Below are 20939 nucleotides of genomic sequence, written 5' to 3' on the forward strand. Positions count from 1 at the left end.
TCTTGAGCAGCACTGAATCTGTGTCGAGCACAAGTCCAGGAACTGGCTTTGAGAGAATGGCGTCACCACTGCTGCTTACAATGAGCTGTATCTGAGGGGCATCAGCGTAAGTGTAGCTTGTTCCACCCACATATGTAAGCGGGCAATTAAAACTGTCAGCAAAGAGATGCTTCAACCCATGTCGACATCTTTCACTCTAAGACCTCGACACCTTTTCTCAGGACGAAGCAGTTACAGAAGACTGAACTTGGTCTCTAGTCCCACAGGAATGGAATGATGTTCTGATGGCGTGGGCGGGGGAGGAGGGGTGGATTTGTAAGCAGTTCTTTGCAGGAAACTGCCCTCAGCAGGAGACTCCTTTTCCCTAGTCCCTTTAGCCACACTGTAACTAACTTTTAAATCAGGCAGCCCCGTGCTTTTCAGATCTTTTGATTACAGATCACCTTGCCTGGCTTGCTGGTTTTCTAGGCAGATCTAAGTAGGAGGGGAAAGAAGTGACTAACAGATGAGCACATCTTCTCCAGCTTCCCCTTCAGTCATTTCGTGAACAAACCGTGTGAACAAGACAGCGCCTAAAGAAGGACCTCGAGAAGTCGACACGCCTGCATGCGGTGGGGGGTGGTGACGACTCTGACCCCCGGCTCAGTGATCAGTGAGACCACTTCCCCTTTTCCCTTTAGAACTTTCATGGCTGAGCACAGAATTTGGAGATGGTTTTGGGGGACACTGAGTCCACCATCTCCCCGGGTTGCTGGCATTCTGATTAAAGGGAACTTTCCTTTCTACCAACATTGCCTCTCTCAAGTGTTAATTTTTGAGCAGCAAGCAGCCCACCCCCAGCTCTATAACAGACAGAAGTTTATCTTATGGAAGTGAGGTGGGGAATCGGTCAAAAATAAAATCGCTGGGGGGACAGAGAAGGGTCTTCTAAAGACAGAGAGTTTCGTTGTGACTTTTAGGCTGTGGTGGATGGATTGATTTGAGTGATTTTTTCCTTTTTCCCATCTGTCACCGCTGCACAGATCAGCTACTCCTAAGTCAACAGGAAGACCACACGACGGGAAGAATTCCTGTGGTGTCTCCAGATGGGAAAGCAGTGGGCGCCCAGGACACAGCATCTGAGGAGCGGCTGCGTTAGGGGAGCAGCTCGGTCCCGACTGGGGTGGGGCAGCAGGGGCCGCAGACCTCACGAGCCTCGGACAGGACTGGTGGGGCCTGGGGGAGACCAAGGGGCAAGCCTGGGAGGGTCCAGGTGCCACGACAACCCCTGCTCTCACCCCTGCCCTGTCTGCGCACCCAGGACTGAGGACCGGGGCAGCACTCGTGGGGACGGGGCGTCCCGGCAGCACGCCCAGTCAGGCTGGACTTGGTGCGGAAAGGGCTTGTGCTGTGGACTAGCACACAGTGGCCTCCGTCAGCGGTGAGGGAAATGAGGGCCAAGATTTGAACTGCTCCAACCTTGAAGGCAGTGGGGCGCTTCAGCCACCCTCCTGGTGGGATCTGATCAGGAGGACCCGCCGGGATCACAGTCCACGAGGGATGGAGCAGCGGTACCTCGGAGGGAGGGAGGGAAGGCCTGGGCTTCTGTTGCTCCCCGACACTCCTGCCCACATGTGGAGCTCAGGGCATCCTGCCTGTGTGTTCTCGGGGAGTAGGTGGGGACTCTTATTGCCAAATTTGGGGGTGCTTCCCATTCTGTCTGGGCCTTGTGTGTGGTGAGGCCTTTCAAGATGGCTGCTCTCTGGCTCTTGGAACCTCCCTGCTCGACCAGTTCTGCCTCACCTACGCACTCACCCCACTGACCTCCCCTCTGAGTCACAGATCCCAATCAGTAAACGCCTGCCCGCCCCTGGCCCCGGCTGGTGACTGTTCTGACCTGCAGATCAGAACTATCTCCTCGTGATGGTTTATCAAAGGGGCGGTGGGGGCACGCCCCTCTGCTGGCGTCCCTGGTCACCGGTCAGCCCGCCTGACCTCTCAGCCCTGTAACTGGTAACCTCCTTCTCCCCACCGCCCGGCCCCGTAGTGACCACTGCCACGTCCTGACCGCCGTCTGCTGCACACGGTGGGGTGTCGCTCCGGGGCCTTGCCTCAGACACACAAGATCCCTGCCTGTTAAACCGCCGATGACTCTGTCGCTGACTCCGGGCTCTTCCTTCCGTCCTGAGGCGGCCCTGCGGGGCGCAGCCCAGCACCTTGTCGTGAAGCTGGCGCCTGGCCTCCTCTCCTCCTGAGCTCTGGCTGAGCTGATGTGACCAGACACCACGGGGCCTGGGTTTGAACTTGCGCTTCTCCCTGGGGCTCCAGCACCAGCAGCCAAGCGCCCACTGTGGTCCCGAGTGGAGGCGGAGACCTCAGGCTGGCACTGGGGAGCAGTGCCCCAGCTCTGCTGGGCTCGGCTGAGCGGCCACGCGGGGCAGTCAGGGCCCAGAGGGCGGAAGGCAGATCTAGTGCGGTCGGTTTCTGCCGACCCTCCCGCTGGCTGTCCTCCCAGGTGTACCCAAAGTCTGGAAAATTAGCTTAAAGGAAAAGACACTCAACTGTATACTTTAATAAGTTTAAAATGGTCAATTTTATGTTACATACACTTTACCACAGTAAAAAAATTTTAATTGATTCTGACACCTTTGACAGTTTATTCATTGATTTTGTGGGGGGAGGCTTTCAGAGCCATTTTACCTGTGTGATTTAATTGTAACGACAGCTGCGCTTCACAACGGGCATCAAAACTCCTTGGATCTTGAGGGTCAGCCCCTACAAGGTGCCGTGTCTGCAGCGGGACTTCTGCCTGGAAAGTGCATTTTACTCAGAGAGCAACACGTGAAGATCTTCGTGTTCCCCGCAGCCCGGGAGGGAGCAGGGCACAGGCACTGGGAAGCCCCGGTGGTGACTCGGGGTCAGGACAGCCTTGCCTGTTTGACCTGGGATGTTCCACTTCCATCCTCAAAGGCCCAGCTGCTCGGGGCACCCCAGCCTCCCTCTGGGTGGGTCTGACACAACCCTCCTGTGGCAGACAGTTCCGCCGCCAGCTCCCCAGGCAGCCCGTGTCCGGCTTTAGAGGTAGGTAGGAAAGACCACCTCCACCAGATCCCTGTCCACACGCCCCAGCCCCGAGGCCGGGCTGGTGTCCGTCTGGCACAGCAGCTGCGCTTGGACTCCCACGGGCTGATCGGCCGCCGTCCACCGCGCCCGACAGGACCGTCTGGGTCTGGGGTCAGACTGGTCAGTGAAATGGAGGAGTGTGTCGGGGGCACCCTGCACCCACTGGGCTTTGAGGCGGCGCGATTGCTGCTCCTTCCCAGGATGGGATATGGTTTTGGTATTTCCCTTGCTAGGGTGGGTGTTGGGGTGCAATTCCAGAAGTCCCCACCAGCCAGCCCCACGACCCTGGCTCTCACCCAGAAGCCACGGGCCCAGGGTGCGGACGTGCAGACCTCCCCTGATGTGTCCTCCCGTCCCACCCCCCGCAGTGGAGATGCCAGCTGGACTTGGCCAGGGCTCTGTGCTTTACTCAGCCCCATGTGCCTCACACAGTCACCAACATTCTGCATTTTGTCGTCTGTCATTCTTTTTGTCATTCTTTTCCTTTATGTTATTGTTTTTAACACTAAAAAGCTGGCATTCATCTTCACTGGTAGCTGCTCAGTGTTGAAGCAGGAGGGCCCAATCAGCTGACACACTTATCACGGTGGAGAGCGTCTCTGTGTTGCAGTCAGCTCCTATCAATGTGCTGGAGTTGGTCTTTCAATTACTAGGCGTTTGTGTGCCAGTCATGAAAAACCACATAGAAATTTGGGGGGAGGGGTGGGGAACTCCAAAGGCCCATCCCTCCACAAAAGCAGGAAAAAAAAACTTGCAAAAATGATCAGAATCAACATTTTCAGACTCTGGAAAGTGACAAAAGGCTTACAGAAATCAGAGGACAGCTTAATCAAGAAAAAATAGTGGAATTTCAGTACAGAGCTTTGTGGCATCTTGACGTCCCTGGTTCCAGCCCTAACCTCCAAGCTCCATGGCAGAACAGCATTCAGGGTCAGCTGCTGTCACTCAAAAGTCAATGTTCTACAGAGAAGGGTTCTTTATGCAGGAGGCCGGCAACCTGGGGGAATGCAGACTATTGTCCCCCAAACTCTCTCAGAGTTGCTGATGAGGGACGAAAGCTATTAGAGGGGAGTTTCCCGGGTGCCAGGGCTACACTCAGAAGCGCACGGGCAGCTCCCACCGTGTCTTGAAAGTGGCTTGGGGCGGTCTGGTCGGCGTCGTCTGGAGTGTTTTAAGCGCAGTTACCTTCAGCCCCAGGGTCAGTTTATTCCCGTTTTCTTGAGGCCAGTTCTTCAACTGTGTAAGGTGGAGCAGCTGATGCCATGGCTGTAGCCTGGCCACCATGCAGGAGCTCCTTGCCTCGGGGGTTTAGTGTTTGCAAAACAGCTCTGGAAAGGGCATGAGATACTGTTATCTGTGCCCTTCAGGGAAGAACCGTGGCCTCTGTCACGGCTGGACGGCTGATTTGCCGTTTCGATTGTAACCAGTTCTCCTGGCCCAACTGCTCTGTTTTCACTACATGTTCACATCTTTTCAATCCTTAATTCCTGAACCAGGCTTCTGTGACTCAGGGGAGGGCCTAGGAGACGAGAGCCTTTTTCTACAAACAAGAAACAGAGGACATGGAGGGGCTTTTGCACCTGGGATAGCCCCACAGGGTCCTGCTTGGTTTAATGACCAAGAGGGTTTTATCCCAGAAATGCACGCATGGCTTAAGAATAAAAATCAATCAGTATAATTAATGCACAATATTAATAAAATGAAGAAAAAATATAATCACACCATGTGATTATCTCAACTGCTCCAGAAAAAGCATCAGACAAAAACCAACAACATTTCATGATAAAAACATTCCAAAAAAACACTTCCTCAGCCTGATAAAGGGCATCCATGGAAAAGGGTCAGCTCACGCTGCGGTGAAAGGTGAAGACTGCAAGCTGCCCCAAGAGCAGGAACCAAAGACGTCTGCCTGGATCCAGCCTCCAGGAGGTTCTACCCAGGGTAAAGAGACAGAAGATGAAAAGGAGGAGCTTCCAGGCCAGAAAGGGAGAGTCTTGTGCAGACGGTGTGACTGTGCATGTGGAAAACCCTAAGGAAACAGAGGAAAATCTACTAGCGGGGTTAGCAAAGCTGCAGGCAGCAGACCAACATAAACAGCCACCGGCAACAGTCAGTCCGACCACGCCATAGACAAAGTAGCCCGTTTACCGTAGTACTGCAAACTGCTTAGTGAAAGACTTAACCGAACAGCTGCGAGACTTGTACGCTGAGAACGACAGAACTTGGCCGAAAGGAAAGAAAGAAGCCTAAGTAAGTGAACAGACATCTATGCCCGGAACTGAATTCTTAGGCGATGCCCCACAAACTGACCTACATTTCAATACAGTCACTACCGGAATCCCCACTGCTTCCCCCTCCCAGAAATGGACAGGCTGACCCTAAAATCCACATGGGATTGTGAGGCCAAAACAACCTCGTGGAAGGAGAACACAGGGCTCGCTCACCCTGATTTCCATGCCACAAAGCACAGTGACAGGCAGGTGGTGCTGGGTGCAGGGTGGACACGGAGACCAACGGAGCAGAAGTCGGAGTCCAATCATACACCTGCACATCTGTGGTCCTCGGATCCAACAAAGTGCCACACCCTTTCAACCAACAGAGACGCTGGGTCTCCACATGGGAAGGAAGGGAGTTGAACCCTTACCTGACAAATTGTACAAAAATTAACTCAAATTGGATGTAGGATCTAGTGAAAACCCAACCCTACAGAACAATTGGAAGGAAATGTAGGTGCAAATCTTTATGACCTTGGACAGGCAACGATTTCTTAAATACGATACAAGTAACAGAAGACGACACCGATAAATTGCAGTTTGGCAAATGCAAATATTTGTGCCTCAAAGGACACCCTCAAGAAAGTGAAAAGACAACCAAAAAGTGGGAGAAAGTCTGCAATTCTTGTACCTGACAGGGGACTGCTATTCAGAACGTAGACCAGTCACAGTCTGACAACAGCAAGGCAACAGCCAACGAGCAAAGGGACAAAGGCCTTGTGGGGACTTTCTCCAGAGACACATGACAGTGACGTAGGAAACGCACATCAAACCGCGGCCAGCGGACCGGCTGCGACTGCTATCGAGGTGGAAACAGGAGTTGGAGAGGGAAGGCAGGTGCACAGCTCATCTGTTGCTGGACTGTAAAACAGCGGGTCTGCAATGGTTGAACACTGCTTTACGACGCGGCCCAGGAGTCCCCCTCCTGGGTGCAAACTGACGAGAATTAAGTGTGTGTTCACACAAAAACTTGCACGAACGGGTTTCTAAGCATTCTTCTTAAAAGCCAAGAAACTAGAACAAGCCAAATGTCTATAAATTGATGACAAAACCCACAAAATTGGGTATGGGTACAACACTAATCAGCCAGGAAGGAATGCAGCTCCGACGCACCCCACAACATGGATGAGCCCACGACACGGATGAGCCCACGACACGGATGAGCCCACGACACAGACAATGTCACGCCCAGTGAGATAAGACAGAAACAAAAAGCCACTGATGTTATAAGAATGTCCAGAAAAGGGAAATCCACAAAAACAGAATGCTGACTGCTGGTTGAAGGAACTGGGGCTAAGGGAGGAGAGACTGATTGTCTAAAGGGTTTCTCTGTGCTGCCAGGAGGAGGCTGGGGCTGGAGTAATGACTGCGACACCAACAAGGGACTAAAAGCCACCAAATTGTACACTTTCAACTGCTAAAATGACAAATTTTTCCCATACAAATTTGATGTGATTAAAAATTAAATCATATAACCTATGAATTAAATAAAGTATATCAACCCAAAGTTATCACTACCCAAAGCACAGCTGTGGCGATTAAATTCCCCACGGCCTATGGTCACCTCTGCACTGAAGGCCTCTTCTGTCCGCTGGGTCCGCCACCTGGTGGAAAGCTGCCCAGGGCAGAGCTACGGCCCCGCACTGGCCACAAACACGGATGTCGCACTGGTGGAGGGAACAGCCTCGGCTGGAGCATCATCCCAGACGCAGGCAGGGGCAGCGCGTCAGGGCCTGCGGGCGTCCGCCCCGCCCCCGCCGACCTCACCCCAGACCGGGCGCCAGGCCCAGGCCTCAGACTGCCCACCCGTGCACGTCCGCCCAGGCGACCAGGGCGGCCTTCTGGGTCGGTGTGGGCCCAGCAGGAGAACAGGCCACACCAGCTGTCTCAAGATGAGGAGGACTTGAAACGAGGAGCGGGTCACAGAGAACGCCTGGGTCCGTGGGCCCGGAGGTGCTCAGGGCGGGGGCAGCTGACGCCTGTGAGGGAGCCCAGGGCAGCGGCGGAAGTGGTCAGGGCCTGGACAGCTGGAGGAGGCCCCAGGGCCAGAGGCCTGCCTTCTGGGGGGCGTGGGGGCCACTGGGGGCCCTGAGCCCACGGGAGCCAACTCGGGTGAGGCCTGTAGGTCCTAGCAGGACAGTCCGGCCCGGACCATCGCATCCCACCCGCTCCTCCACCCAGGTGGTAAGGGCGCAGGCGGCACCCAAGACGCTGCCGTCCCTTAGTTTCTGGAGAGCTGAGTCCTGGCCTGAGCTGAGCTGACCCCGTCCATCCCTGAGAAGGGGGCACAGGGCCCACAGCCAAGGAGCTGTCCCACCAACACCCAGTTCCTGTGTGAAATGCCAGGGGTGGGGGGAAGGAGGGAGGCAGCGGAGGTGGGCCGCACAAGCACGCAGGCCCTGGGCCCCGAAGCTGCTGCCTAAGGTCTCCCACCACGGCTGCCTCCTCGGGTCAGCAGCTCCCAGTGTCCTGCTCATGGGAGCCCTTGGGAGATCATGGGAGGCTCCCCCGGGGCAGGCAACATGGGCTTCTGGGTGCCCACCTGCAGCCAGGCAGGCCCCCAAGCCCGCCTGGAGCTCGGACTCAGAACCGGGATGGCACAGTGCGCGTCAGGGGGAGGGTGTGCAGCTGCGGTGTGGGCTCTGGGGTGCGGCCCCCTCTGGGGGCTGGGGTGTGGGGGCTGTGAGGGGCTGGCAGGGCCCTGCGTGGGGGCAGGGAGGGCCTGCAGCAGGCTTGGGTCCCCAGACTCCCAGGCCGGGGAAGAGCCCCCGGGGCCTGACCACACCCCTATATAGGGGTAGGGGCGGCTGAGCAGGACCTGCAGCTCCTTCAGAGCCCTCAGGCTCCCTCCCCCCTTCCCTAGTGTAACTTGACACTCAGTGGTTCAATGGGCCTCCTACGGCCAGCCCATTTCCAATTCCCCAAGCACCAGGAAGAGGAAATTTCAGAGGATTCAAAACATCTGGGGAAACAGAGCGTCCCTTGAGCACCATCCAGGCGGTCCAGGTCCACAGTTGCTCACTCCCCTGCTCAGAAAACCCACTTCTGAGACACCAGCACCTGCTTCTCTCAACTCCTGAGATGCTCAAAGAAGAGCACGAGGTGAGGGTGCTGGGAGCTCCCAATTACCCGGCCCCCGTGCCCCCCACCGTGATCAACATCCGCAGTGAGACCTCCGTGCCCGACCACATCGTCTGGTCCCTGTTCAACAGCCTCTTCCTGAACGTGTGCTGCCTGGGCTTCGTGGCATTCGCCTACTCTGTGAAGGTGGGAGGGTGCCTGGGGGAAGGAGCGTGAGCCCGGAGAGGCCCCTGCCCAGACGGCATGTGGCATGTGGGAGGCCTTGTGCATAAAGTTCTGTGTGTGTGTGTGTGTGTGTGTGCGCGCGTTCGCTCGCACGCCCAGGTGTGCAGGTCGTGATGAGGTTGCAGGGGTGCGTGGGGATGACCAGGTCAGCCTTTTGCCCCATGGTGGGGCGGGCGGCCAGTAGGAGGCCAGAGCTGAGGGACGGTGAGCCCTGGGGCCTCCTGGACATGCTGAGAGTCTGTGAGGAGGGAGATCCAGGCCCCAGGAGGGGAGGGAGGGCCCACCGGGCACGGTCCTGCTCAGGCTGTGGGGGGACGGGTAGGGGTGGGTCCCCACCTGGGTGGATGGACACTGGGGGACCAGCAGGGGAGGACCTGAGTCTTGGCACCTGGCCTTCACCTGGCCCGGCCCCAGGTCCCCCTCACCATCTCTTCTCCCCCAGTCCAGGGACCGGAAGATGGTGGGCGACGTCCTTGGGGCCCAGAGCTATGCCTCCACCGCCAAGTGCCTGAACGTCTGCGCCCTGGTGCTGGGCATCCTTCTGACCATTGGAGTCATCGTTCTCCTCGGGGTTGGACATGTGGCAGTCTACCAAATGGTTTCAGAGTTTATGAAGAAGAATAGAGGCTACTAACAGCTACCCATGGAAGGCAGCCCAGGTCTTCCACCATCCACTGCTGTCCCTGCCCCTGGGGCTGGGAGCCTGCTCTCAACCCACCCCTTTACACAGCAGTTTATACACACACCTGATGACAACTGAATTCAATAAAGTGCACTTGTATGTGAGGGTGCAGTGATGTCCCTGGGGAGGGGGCACGGCTGGGAGTCCCCAGATGTGAGGGTGCAGTGAAGTCCCCGGGGAGGGGGCACGGCTGGGAGTCCCCAGATGTGAGGGTGCAGTGATGTCCCCGGGGAGGGGGCACGGCTGGGAGTCCCCAGATGTGAGGGCGCAGTGAAGTCCCTGGGGAGGGGGCACAGCTGGGAGTCCCCAGTGGCCCGACTGCAGAAGCAGATAGCAGAGCCGGTGTTTCACCTGGATGAACAGAAACCCCCAGAGGAAAGACCACTTCCTCCCTCCAAACCCGCCTGGCCCTGCTGGGTGAGCGACTGCTCAGTGTCCCGGGAAGGTCTCCCAGAAACTGGGGACCCTGGGGCATTGGGTGTGAACCTTTGCCAGAGCCTGGGCTGCACCCAGAGAGGTGGGGACCGCCCTCAGCCCAATGCGGGAGAAAGGCCCCAGACCTGTGTTCCCATCTCTGAGGCCCCAGAGGGAGTTGGTGGGTGGGGAAGGGGCACCCTGCCACAGACCACCGTGCCCTGCACACTATCCCGAGTGTGCTGGGCGTCACCCTGGGGAGGCAGGAGGAGCCCAGGCAGCCTCGCCTTGTGTCGAGAAGGTGACCCCTTCTCCACCTGCCCCTGGACACGCCCAGAGAGCTGAGGCCAAGACCTGCTGGCTCTCACTGAAGTCTCAGCCCTTCACGCTGGGTTCCCTTCAGTCCAGGCACCCAGGAGGGAAGGGCGCCCACCCCCCGCAGTGGCCTAACTCCGAGGCCACGCTGCTTGGGGTCCTCACTGGTGGGCGGTGTCTCAGAAGAGGCTGCCCACGCTCTCTCGGGTCCCACTTCATCACGGGAGGCTCGGCCCAGGGAAGGTGGGTCCTGGAGGAGGGGAGGCTGGCAGACCTGCCCCTCTAGGCCCAAAAGGACTTTCTCCAAGCTGGGGCTGGGGGCCAGAACGCATGACCCTGACCCCAGCCCCAACAGGGCAGACTAGGCGGGTCCCACATTCCCCTGTTGGGCAGCCGTCCAGAAGGGCGATGGGCATTGAGCCCAACCCCACCTGTGCTCCACTGACTCGGGATTAGGCTCCTGCCAGGTGGAAGACCCCCTCTCTTGGCAGCTAGCAAAGAACTAGGGATCTGGAGCTTTCCAAAATAAGCAGGTGATGTCCCAGGCATCGCGCCGGGGAACTGTAGGTCCCTTCCAAGGTCCTGGGTGCTGACCGCTGGGTCCTGAGCAGCTCTAACCCTTGGAGCCACACCACCAGCTCTGGTTCTGACGTGGGCAGTTACAGTGTCCTGTGGCACCTGCAGGTGGGCGCTGCCTGGTGAGGTGGACGATCTATGCGGGGCTGAGAGAGCTGGGCGAGCTGGGAGCACTGAACGCTGGAGGGCCCAGAGCTGGGAGAACAGTGAAGTGGGAGGAGGAGGGCGCGGAGGTGGGGGAGGAGGGCAAGGAGGGGGAGAGGAGGGCAAGGAGGCGGCGGAGGAGGGCAAGGAGGCGGCGGAGGAGGGCATGCAGGCGGCGGAGGAGGGCACGGAGAGGTTGGGATGGTGGGCCAGGAGGACACAGAGCCAGGACCGGGCGCACAGGTGGGCGGCAGCAGCGTCAGAGGCCTTTCTGGACATTTTCCGAATAGCCCTGGAGAGAGAATGCTCTTCTGCTTTGCCTGGAGGAAGTCGCACCTTACGACTCCTGCTGAGGGGGCACGAGGGCGGAACAGGACACCTGTGCTCCTGGGAGGACAGAGGGTTGCTCCTGGCCGCACACCGCCGGCTCCCTTGCCAGGCACTGCTGGTCCGGAAGATTCCATCTGCCCAGCCCACCCCAGCAGGGGTCCGTGCCGCTGGGCAGCGCCTGCTCCAGACTCCAATGCTTTGCTGGCTGTTGGCCCCTTCCCACCTTGGAGTCGGTCCTTCCCAACCCAGAGCGCCAGGTCGGCTTGCCTTCCCTCCTCCAGGGCCAACCTTCCCGGGCTCTGTCCCCACGCCTGCTGACAGGAGTCAGATCGCCCGGGAGAGGGGGCTTCTCCATGGCCCGCCCTGGGACCCCCAACACCCCATTTCCTGGACTCAGGTTCTGCTGCCGGGAACAGAAAAGGGGTGTGGGTGAGGGCTGGGGCTTACTGACTAAAGAACTGCACGACCTGAAAGTTAAAATTATGTTTTATCTGGTGGGCTTTCTGAGGACGTCAAGCCGGGAGGCAGATGGCTCTGAAGGACTGCCCCGAGAGGTCGGGGAGGAGCCAGGACACAGGGGAGCTTTGTAAGACGCCAGGCGGTCGGCACATCAAAGATTACTGTTCATTAAGATCAACTACCTCGAGGGAAGGAATTTCAGGTGTCTCTGTGTCTGGGAAGATGCCAGAGTCTGGGCTCCTTGGAATCCTTCCTGTGATGTGCAGCTGAGCTCCTAGGGCCAGTGTCCGGGCTCTCCCCGCCTGAGCCCCTCAGGGCTCAGGGCTCAGGGCTCAGGGTCCCGGGTGGCTGCCGTGGCTGAGGACTGGGTGGCTGCAACATCCTTTGCTTACGGACACGGCAGGTGATATCATCCACTCACAGGAGGGCCCGCAGCTGGGGTCAGGTGGCGGGGAGGAAGGGGCAGGCGATGGCCACCCCAGCTCACACCGCACCTGCCCAGCTGGTTGTGGGCAGGGTCTGCCCCGGGGCCACCCCGTGCCCACAAGCCTGGAGGCCACGGCAAAACCGGACGGGGGGCTGATTTCCAGGGCGGGGGGTCTCCTCCGCCTGAAAAGCAGGGACCGCCGGGGCCGTCCCTCCACAGGTGGACGAAGGGCTCCTGCAGCCCTCCCACTGACGGGGACCCCGGGGTTGAGGGCTACGGACCACCAAATGCAGCCTCATGGTGGGGTCTCAGACAGCCCCAGAGCCCCCAGGACGTGGGGCTGACACCCACCTCACACGCTGGGACCAGCGGGGACTCACTTTCTTCAGTCCCTGCAGACCTCACTCTAGCAACCAGTCAGCTGCGACGTGAGCCTCAAAGCCTGCTGGCCCCACTCCCAGCTCTGAAACAGCCCTGTAACTTCTCAGGAATGTCTTTGTCTTTGTAACCCCCACCGTGTTTACTTCCCTCGGAGCACATTTGACTTGCTACTCGAATGTGTGCCTCCCAGTTGCAGATCCTAAAGCTCCCCCAAAAAGCCTTTTCTCTCTTTTGCAGGCTTCTGCGGGCTTTCTCTCTCTCTCTGTCTCGTTTTTTTTTTTCTCGACAGGCAAGGGAGTTGGACCGAGCACAGCCCGCCCCCACAGGGCCCATCTTGGGCCGGGGCTCAGGCCCCTGGGCAGCAGAGCAGGAGGGAGAGGTGGGGCTGGGCTGTCTCAGGGGCAGGCGGGAGCTCTCAGCAGGGCGCCCTCCCCAGGTGAGAACACAGCAGCCTCACACAGGAACGCCGGCTTTTATTCAGCTGTAGACGGGGGTGTGTATAAACTGCTGTGAAGGGGTGGCCGCGGGCAGCTACTAGTATCCTCCATACTCCTTTATGATCTGTGAAACCGCCTGGAAAATCATCAGGGAGCCGGTGGCAAAAATAATGATGAACACGATGGTCAGAAGGATGCCCAGCACCAGGGCGCAGACGTTCAGGCACTTGGCGGTGGAGGCATAGCTCTGGGCCCCAAGGACGTCGCCCACCATCTTCCGGTCCCTGGACTGGGGGAGAAGAGATGGTGAGGGGGACCTGGGGCCGGGCCAGGTGAAGGCCAGGTGCCAAGACTCAGGTCCTCCCCTGCTGGTCCCCCGGTGTCCATTCACCCAGGTGGGGACCCACCCCTGCCCGTCCCCCCACAGCCTGAGCAGGACCGTGCCCGGCGGGCCCTCCCTCCCCTCCTGGGGCCTGGATCTCCCTCCTCACAGACTCTCAGCCTGTCCAGGAGGCCCCAGGGCTCACCGTCCCTCTGCTCTGGCCTCCTACTGGCCGCCCGCCCCACCACGGGGCAAAAGGCTGACCCTGGTCATCCCCACGCACCCCTGCAACCTCATCACGACCTGCACACCTGGGCGTGCGCGCGCGTGCGCGCGCTCGCACACACACACACACACACAGAACTGTATGCACAAGGCCTCCCACAGGCCACGTGCCGTCTGGGCAGGGGCCTCGCCGGGCTCACGCTCCTTCCCCCAGGCACCCTCCCACCTTCACGGAGTAGGCGAATGCCACGAAGCCCAGGCAGCACACGTTCAGGAAGAGGGTGTTGAACAGGGACCAGACGATGTGGTCGGGCACGGAGGTCTCACTGCGGATGTTGATCACAGTGGTCGTCACGGGGGCCGGGCTCTGGGAAGCCCCCAGCACCCCCACCTCGTGCTCCTCCTTGAGCATCTCATACGCCGGGGGTATGCCCACGTGGGCACCGGGGAAGGCGGCCTGGGCGACGCGGTTCATGGTGCCAGAAGAGAGAAGCTGCGGTCGGGACGGCGGCACGGTGCTCGGGGGACCCACCCTCTCCCCAGTAGTTTCGATTTCTCTAAAATTTCTCTTGCCTGGAGTTTTGGGAAACGGAAATGGGCTGGTACTGGGGGCGGGCTGAACCGCTGCGTGTCAGATTACACAGGGGTGGGCGGGAGGGGGGCCGGGGGCTCAGAGGGCGCTTCCTGTCCCAGAGGCTGGAGGTGGCCGAACATTTTCCTTCCTCCCTCCATGGCCTGACTTGGCTGAGATCCCCTGTTTCAAAAAGACAGGTTGTCTGGAAAAAAGTGAATATGAGTTGAATAACATGCGTTGCATCCTGTGTACATGGGAGACACCCAGGAAAACTGAGAAACTCCCCGAAATGGCTGAAGCTGCGACAGGAGGGAGGCAGGCAGGGCACAGCCATTAAAGGAACCACACAGCCATTAGCACCAATATTTCGGGAGGTTTGGTGCCGGTTGACCTTGAGCCTCCCGGCTCATTGTAAAGTAAGAGCCTGCTGAAGGGCCCTCCCACGGGGGCCGGGGCAGTTCCGAGGCTGACCATAAAAGGTCAAAAAGTGGGCAGGGGTTCCCAGCAACGGGGCCCCTGCCCCTTCCCCGAAGTGGTTGGAATAACCCTCCCACTTGTCAGCACAAGCAGCTCGCGAGCCCAGAGAAGCTAGCAACCCCACGCCTCGCGGCCTCTGGATCCCTCCCCACGGGAGCAGCCCCACACGCGGTCTAAGGAGTAAATCCACTTTGTCTCAGTCGTGGCTCGATCCGGAATTCTTACCTGCGCGACGCCAAGGACCCTCACTTGGCGGGGCGCGTCCCAGGGGCTCAGACCCGACATGGGACACGGCCATCCTCTCGCCCCATGTTTTCCTGTATCAGAGCCACCACCCGAAGTGCCACCTCCACCAGAGACCAATGGCGCCGGGGGCAGAGGCCTGTTGGGGGGGGGACCCGGAACAGCACACGAACAAGGGTCCGGCCTCATGCAGCCCCAAGTCCTGCCGCCTCCAGCCGCAAGACTTTCGAGAAAGGAGTTGTCCCCCTTCCTGGCACAAGAGGAGACAGCCTTACAAACAGGTTCCCTCTGTGCAGTAAATGTCTCCTGCAAAGTGCGACCTTTACTCAGCTTCGGAGCGTCTCCGCGGTGTAACCAGCTGCAAATGGTCAATATGACAAGGAGGCGTATTTTGGGGTGATGAGTTCTGCTTCCCTTCCTACTCAAGTCACTCCTGCTCAGCCGCCCCCACCCCTATATAGGGGTGTGGTCAGGCCCCGGGGGCTCTTCCCCGGCCTGGGGGTCTGGGGACCCAAGCCTGCTGCAGGCCCTCCCTGCCCCCACGCAGGGCCCTGCCAGCCCCTCACAGCCCCCACACCCCAGCCCCCAGAGAGGGCCGCACCCCAGAGCCCACACCGCAGCTGCACACCCTCCCCCTGACGCGCACTGTGCCGTCCCGGTTCTGAGTCCGAGCTCCAGGCGGGCTTGGGGGCCTGCCTGGCTGCAGGTGGGCACCCAGAAGCCCGTGTTGCCTGCCCCGGGGGAGCCTCCCATGATCTCCCAAGGGCTCCCATGAGCAGGACACTGGGAGCTGCTGACCCGAGGAGGCAGCCGTGGTGGGAGACCTTTGGCAGCAGCTTCGGGGCCCAGGGCCTGCGTGCTTGTGCGGCCCACCTCCGCTGCCTCCCTCCTTCCCCCCACCCCTGGCATTTCACACAGGAACTGGGTGTTGGTGGGACAGCTCCTTGGCTGTGGGCCCTGTGCCCCCTTCTCAGGGATGGACGGGGTCAGCTCAGCTCAGGCCAGGACTCAGCTCTCTCAAGACTTAAAAACTGCCAATTATTTTACCTGCAAAATAGGTTTATTGAGGAATAACAGATTACGATTCAGAATAAGCAACCGATTGCAAAAACTAAGCAAATTTTTGAGACAAAGGATAAAAATGTTACATACAGAGAAAAAGGAGGCAGTTGGGCACCCGGGGCACTGCTTTGGAGGAAAGTCAATTGGAGGAACGGTTCATGGTGGTGGTAGGTCCAATGACCTTGAGAAGAAAACGCTGGGCTGGGCCTACTTGTAAATCCAAGCCTGAAGAGTGTGGGTCCCTTTTCTGTTCTTATTAGCTGAGTCCTTGTTCACTGATTCCCTGCTCCCCTTTTGTGGTGTTGCTGAGCTGTTTGCGCCTTATTGGCCAGCATACCCCAAGCTTGTAATCTACCCAGGAAAACCTCACGACACGTCTTGGAGGTGCTCAGAGCCCCAGAGCGACAGCCCCTCTGAGCCCGCCGGCGTAACGAAGCTGAGTACCCTAACCCCCGAGTGCAGCTTGTTTCTTGGCTGGCCTGTCGTTTCTGTAACAGTGTGTGTTGCTGGGTGCCATTGGCTGGGCTTGCTGCTGGTGGGGAGAGTCTTCCTCTACCCTTGTAAGTTCTTCTGGCTGGTCTAAGGATTAAGTGGACATGAGACAGTTTAACAGGAGAAAACCACAAAAAATTTCAATAATACGTATACGTGGGACAGCCCCAGGAAACTGAGTCGCTTGCCACAATGGTGATGCCCTCACCAGAAACACCGTCTCCAGCTGAGACAAAGGGGGCGCTGGGGAGAGGTCTGGGACCTCAAGTGGGAGGGAGGATATTGACATGGTGTTGGGAAAGCAAATGTTGGTAAACCAGTGTTTGCCCGGCCAGCAGAGATAGCAGGACAGAGTGGACTCTGGTCTCTAACAAGTCCTTCATCTAAATTATTTGAGGCAGGTATGGGGAGGTAACAAAAAAACTTCCTGAGTCTTCTGTGTCTTACGAATAATCAATCTAAATCAATCCTCAGTCCAAAGAGACACATTTCGAGGTGACCAGTGTCGCCGCCTGCACCTGGCACTCTTGAGGCTGTGGGAGCAGACAGCTCTCCTAGCATTGGACACCAGCATCTCGTCGTGTTTGCAGTGACCTGGGGGAAAAGCCCTCCCAGTGGAGGCAAACCTGGAGCCATGTCTGCGTCTGGGGAGATCCTGTTTATGGTGCTGAGGAGGCTTGATGGGTGGACCCACAGCGGCTTCTGATCTGCTGTGGAGAGAAAACAGGACAGTAAATGCAACAAGAGCACACTGCGTTTTTACCCTGCAGCTGTCAAATCAGAGCTGCCCAAACACAGACCTCTGCTTACAAAGTCGGGGCTGGGTTGTGCTCCTGAGTCGCAGCACCTGCAGACCCGCCGGTGCGAAGGCATCCGCACCACTCATCCAAGGCACTGGCCTCCCTGCAGTCTGTCTTATAACACAGATCTTGTGTTTGTTTTCTTTTTTCAGTGGAGGTGCTGGGGACTGAACCCAGGACCTTGTGCATGCTAAGCATGTGCTCTACCACTGAGCTATACCCTCCCCCAGACCTTGCTTTTCCATCCCAGGGTTGGGTTAAATTGGAACGAGGAATGGGGTCTGGAATTAATTAAAGAAACTCATCTATGATTGGAGTCAGGACAGCCCTGTAAGGGGAGCTCTCACACCTGCCATGCACCCTCAATTACTGCAAAGAGAAAAAGAGTCCCCTATGCCTCTGACAGGAAGGCGCCTCTACCTACAACCAATCAGGAAGAAGGAAATCCCTCTGCACCCCAGGACAGCCCAGCCAATCCAGGCCTGCAGCGGCCCCGCCCACGGGGAGCCTCCGTACTCTGGGCTGCCGGCTCCTGCAGCTCCCCCTTCTGCCTGTAAAGGCAGGTTCCCTCCCTTGGTCTCTGGATTTGCCTGCGGCCCAGCGCGGTTCGGAGGTCCAGAATTGCCGTTCCTCTGCTATTCCTGAGTGAACCCGCCTTTGCTGGTGAAATAACTGGCGGTTTTATTATCACAGTTGACGACAGCCGTGTACAGCTCTGCGTGGACACGTTTTCATTTCTCTGGTGGCTATACCTAGGCGTGGACGTGCTGGGTCACACGGTAACTCCTTTTCAGTTGCTGCCGGACTGTTTTTCAGATGGCTCAGGGCTCAGTATTTCTGCCAGGGCCCTGTCTGTGTTAACAACTTGAGTCACCCAAGATCAGTGCATCTGCTCCTTTCCGAGAAATCCTCAGAACAATTTAGACATAAAGGGGCACTTGGAATTCCAGCAAAATTCCTTACAGGGTCAGCTAAGTGGTCGTGGCTGTCTTTGATAGATCAAGGTTTCTGATGGCAAATCCAACAGTCTTTTTGCAAGGGATTGGGAAATGCAGGTAAGGACATTGCTTTTCCATGAAGGAGAGGGAGAAAGTAAAGTAAGGAGCAACAGTGAGAAAGGGGTGCACAGGCCTGGCCCGGACATTTTGGGAAGGTATCTGGTCAGATGCCGTCTGCTTCCATTCTGGGAGATCCTTACCTTCAGGTCCCTGGACGGTGGGCAGGGCCACTTGGGGGCTGGCGCTTTGTTTACGGTTCACCTGATGCCAGGAGCCCGTCCCTGCAGTTTGGTGGCATAACGTTTGGTCAGCAGTACCTGACAGCAGCCTCTCCACACAGGTGGACGAGTCTTTCTGGGGATGTCTTTTCCAATAGACAAAACCTCCAGGTTGTAAGGTACGATGCTGTGGGCTGTCTACAAGGGATTCAGTCCGGTGAGAAAACACACAGACCACAATGCAAACATGTTTGCATCCGAGAGATGGGGCAGCTGTGTGAAATCCACTTGCCACACCTCGAATGGCCCGTTCTAGGCAGTTTAGAATGTTGAGGAACAGTGTGAACAGGCTTACCTGGGTCACATTTTGGACAAAGGAGGCAGGTGCTCTTTTCAGACTTATTAGCATTTCCCACCGATACTGGTTCATGAAGGTTGTCATCTTCTCATGGACCAGCGGCTCAGTGCACGGACACAGGTCAGGAGTAGGAACTGCAGGACTTCTGGGAAGACCAGGCTGTCGTTTGGCCCAAACCAGAGTTTCTCTTTCTCCACTGAGCCAACAGCTGTTAGGTTTCTGATACTGCTTTTCCTTTCCCAGGGGCACATGTCGGGCATCTTCAGTCAACTTTTCCACATTGGTATCTGGAAGAACATCCTTTGGGACCACGACAGAGGCTCAGCTACTGTTTTCCTTGGAGAACAGCTCTTCTGGTGGAAACACCAGCAAGGTGTTTTCCTTTAGCCCTGGTGGGGCCCTGGGCAGGCCACCCAATGGCATACTGAGCATTGTGAATTAAAGTTGCCTAAGACAGAGCTGCTGCAAGAGGGACGCTGACCCTCTTCTCTGTTCCAAGCAGGGAGTAAAGTCCTCATGTGAAAGGTGCCCTCCCTGCATCTGCAAGTAGGACATTGTTTGTTTCTTTGTTTGTTTGCTTTTAACTGACTTACCGTCAGTCTACAATGTTGTGTCAGTTTCTGGTGTGCAGCACAGTTTTCCAGCCATACGTGAATATGCATATATTCATTTTTGTATTCTTTTTCACTGTGAGCTACTACAAGATCTTGACTACATTTCCCTGTGCTGTACAGTATTGTCAGAAGCCCAAACTCTATTTAGATTCTTCACTAATTAAGCACCCAAAACCTAAGTTTCTTTGTCCTGTGAGTCCCTCACAAATTTACTGTTTGTCTGAAAATATAAAAGCTTCCTGCCTTGGCCACTTCTTAGATCTCATTTCTGTGAGACTCCAGTGCTCATGAGTTAAAATTTGTTTCTTCTCCTATTAATTCTATTATTAGTCCAGCTACAAAAACTCCAGAGGGGTAGAGGGAACTTCCCCAGCCCAGCAGCCTCTAGGGAGTCAAGCTTGGAATGCAGGGACCTTGATAACGGCCAAGGCAGCTGGTGAGAGTACTCGTAGATGTTGGACACGTGAGCCATTTTTAATCTTCTCCCCATTAGAGGTAAGAAAACCTCGCTGCTTCCATAAGCATCCCCAGGTCACGGGCTACCCAAAGGCATACGACTGCCGGTGAGAAGGCTTGTGGGTTTGCCCTGGGCAAAACCAAGTGAGGGCATTTGCTCTCCCAAAGGCATACGACTGCGGGTGAGAAGGCTTGTGGGTTTGCCCTGGGCAAAACCCAAGCGAGGGCATTTGCTCTTTGGTAGTGAAGCACCTAGGGGCTGGGCCAGGAGAGAGGAATTTGGGATCGAGTTTCGACAGTAGCCAGCTGGCCAGAGAAAACCTCATAATTGGGGCTTAGTTTTAGGTTTGGGAAAGCTCAGGATGCAGTGAAGTCTACTTGGATCCAAATGTCATCTTTGTTCTGGGATCAGGTGCCCTAAATATCCATCCTGAGTTTGAGTGACTGCAGTTTTTCCTTGGAGACTTATGTCCCTTCAAGGCCAAAAGCTCTAACAGGTGGACGCTGATTCCTGGGAAGAGGTCTGGGGAAGGGAAGCAGATCATCTTCGTGTTGTAGCAAAGCCAAGTCTGCAGAAGACTTTATCTCATCGAAGCTCAGCTTCCCAGACCTGTGAAAGGTAGGAGGGACTGTGAGCCCGGGGGCAGTCGTTTCCTTGCCTGGTGAGGACAGAAACCTACTGGCCAGCCTTATCATCAGAAACCCTGAAGAAGGCACTGTATGGACCCGCCTGTGCTTCCCGTGGGTGTGACGCCGCCAGCGTGTGGGGCTTAGAACCGCAGGGCACTGGGGGTGACCGTGTTGTCACTTGGTCCTGGAAGGTCCTGGAAGAACCTCCATCCTTGGCTTCTGGGTTTCCTCCCAAAATAGGGGTCTTTCGGTGATTAGCGCGGGGGCCAGTGTCCAGGCTGGGTCTCTGCGTCTACCCTTTGGGGAGTTGTTGACCTTCTGGGGTGTGTGCATTAAACTTTTCACCACAGTTGGGAGGTTCTCGGCCCTTACTTCTTCAGCAAGCACTTCCAACCCCCTCCCATCGCCCCTCCCGTCCTGGGACACCCATTATTCGTGTGTCAGATGCTTTTTGGAGACGCACTATCCGCTGGGGGTGATCCTTTGTTAGCACTCTTGCCAGCTGCCTCAGGGCTTTCCTCAGGGGAGTGATCTGAAGTCCACTGGCACTTCCTTCGCTGAGTTCCTCTCGGTGTCTCTGCCTGCCTGCCTGTTGCTGAAAGTTTGGCCCCTGCCCCTGACGAG

General features: G+C 57.2%; 2 protein-coding genes across 2 annotated transcripts; one reads left to right on the plus strand and one right to left on the minus strand.

The window, feature by feature from the left end:
* The first annotated feature begins 8308 nt into the window (after positions 1-8308).
* On the plus strand, positions 8309-9467 carry LOC116666582 (interferon-induced transmembrane protein 1-like). Its single transcript, XM_032490418.1, has 2 exons — positions 8309-8642; positions 9124-9467. Exons 1-2 carry the CDS (start codon positions 8457-8459, stop codon positions 9313-9315), a joined length of 378 nt encoding a protein of 125 aa, XP_032346309.1. The 5' UTR covers positions 8309-8456; the 3' UTR covers positions 9316-9467.
* Positions 9468-12862: 3395 nt separating this feature from the next.
* Positions 12863-13963, minus strand: LOC116666581 (interferon-induced transmembrane protein 3-like). The gene is made up of 2 exons (XM_032490416.1): positions 13620-13963; positions 12863-13135 (listed from the first exon to the last, which is right to left on the minus strand). The coding sequence occupies exons 1-2, from the start codon at positions 13866-13868 to the stop codon at positions 12944-12946; spliced, it is 441 nt and encodes a 146-aa protein (XP_032346307.1). The 5' UTR covers positions 13869-13963; the 3' UTR covers positions 12863-12943.
* Between the last annotated feature and the right edge of the window lie 6976 nt (positions 13964-20939).

This window comes from Camelus ferus, chromosome 10, assembly GCF_009834535.1.
Source record: "Camelus ferus isolate YT-003-E chromosome 10, BCGSAC_Cfer_1.0, whole genome shotgun sequence".
Lineage (NCBI taxonomy): Eukaryota > Metazoa > Chordata > Mammalia > Artiodactyla > Camelidae > Camelus > Camelus ferus.

What these genes read in the sequence shown, in the direction of transcription:
- LOC116666582 (XM_032490418.1), top strand. Translation starts at nt 8,457, where the DNA reads ATGCTCAAAGAAGAGCACGAGGTGAGGGTGCTGGGAGCTCCCAATTAC. An exon ending in CATTCGCCTACTCTGTGAAG is followed by an intron (nt 8,643 to 9,123) that starts GTGGGAGGGTGC and finishes CTTCTCCCCCAG; the next exon opens with TCCAGGGACCGGAAGATGGT.
- LOC116666581 (XM_032490416.1), bottom strand. Translation starts at nt 13,868, where the DNA reads ATGAACCGCGTCGCCCAGGCCGCCTTCCCCGGTGCCCACGTGGGCATA. An exon ending in CATTCGCCTACTCCGTGAAG is followed by an intron (nt 13,136 to 13,619) that starts GTGGGAGGGTGC and finishes CTTCTCCCCCAG; the next exon opens with TCCAGGGACCGGAAGATGGT.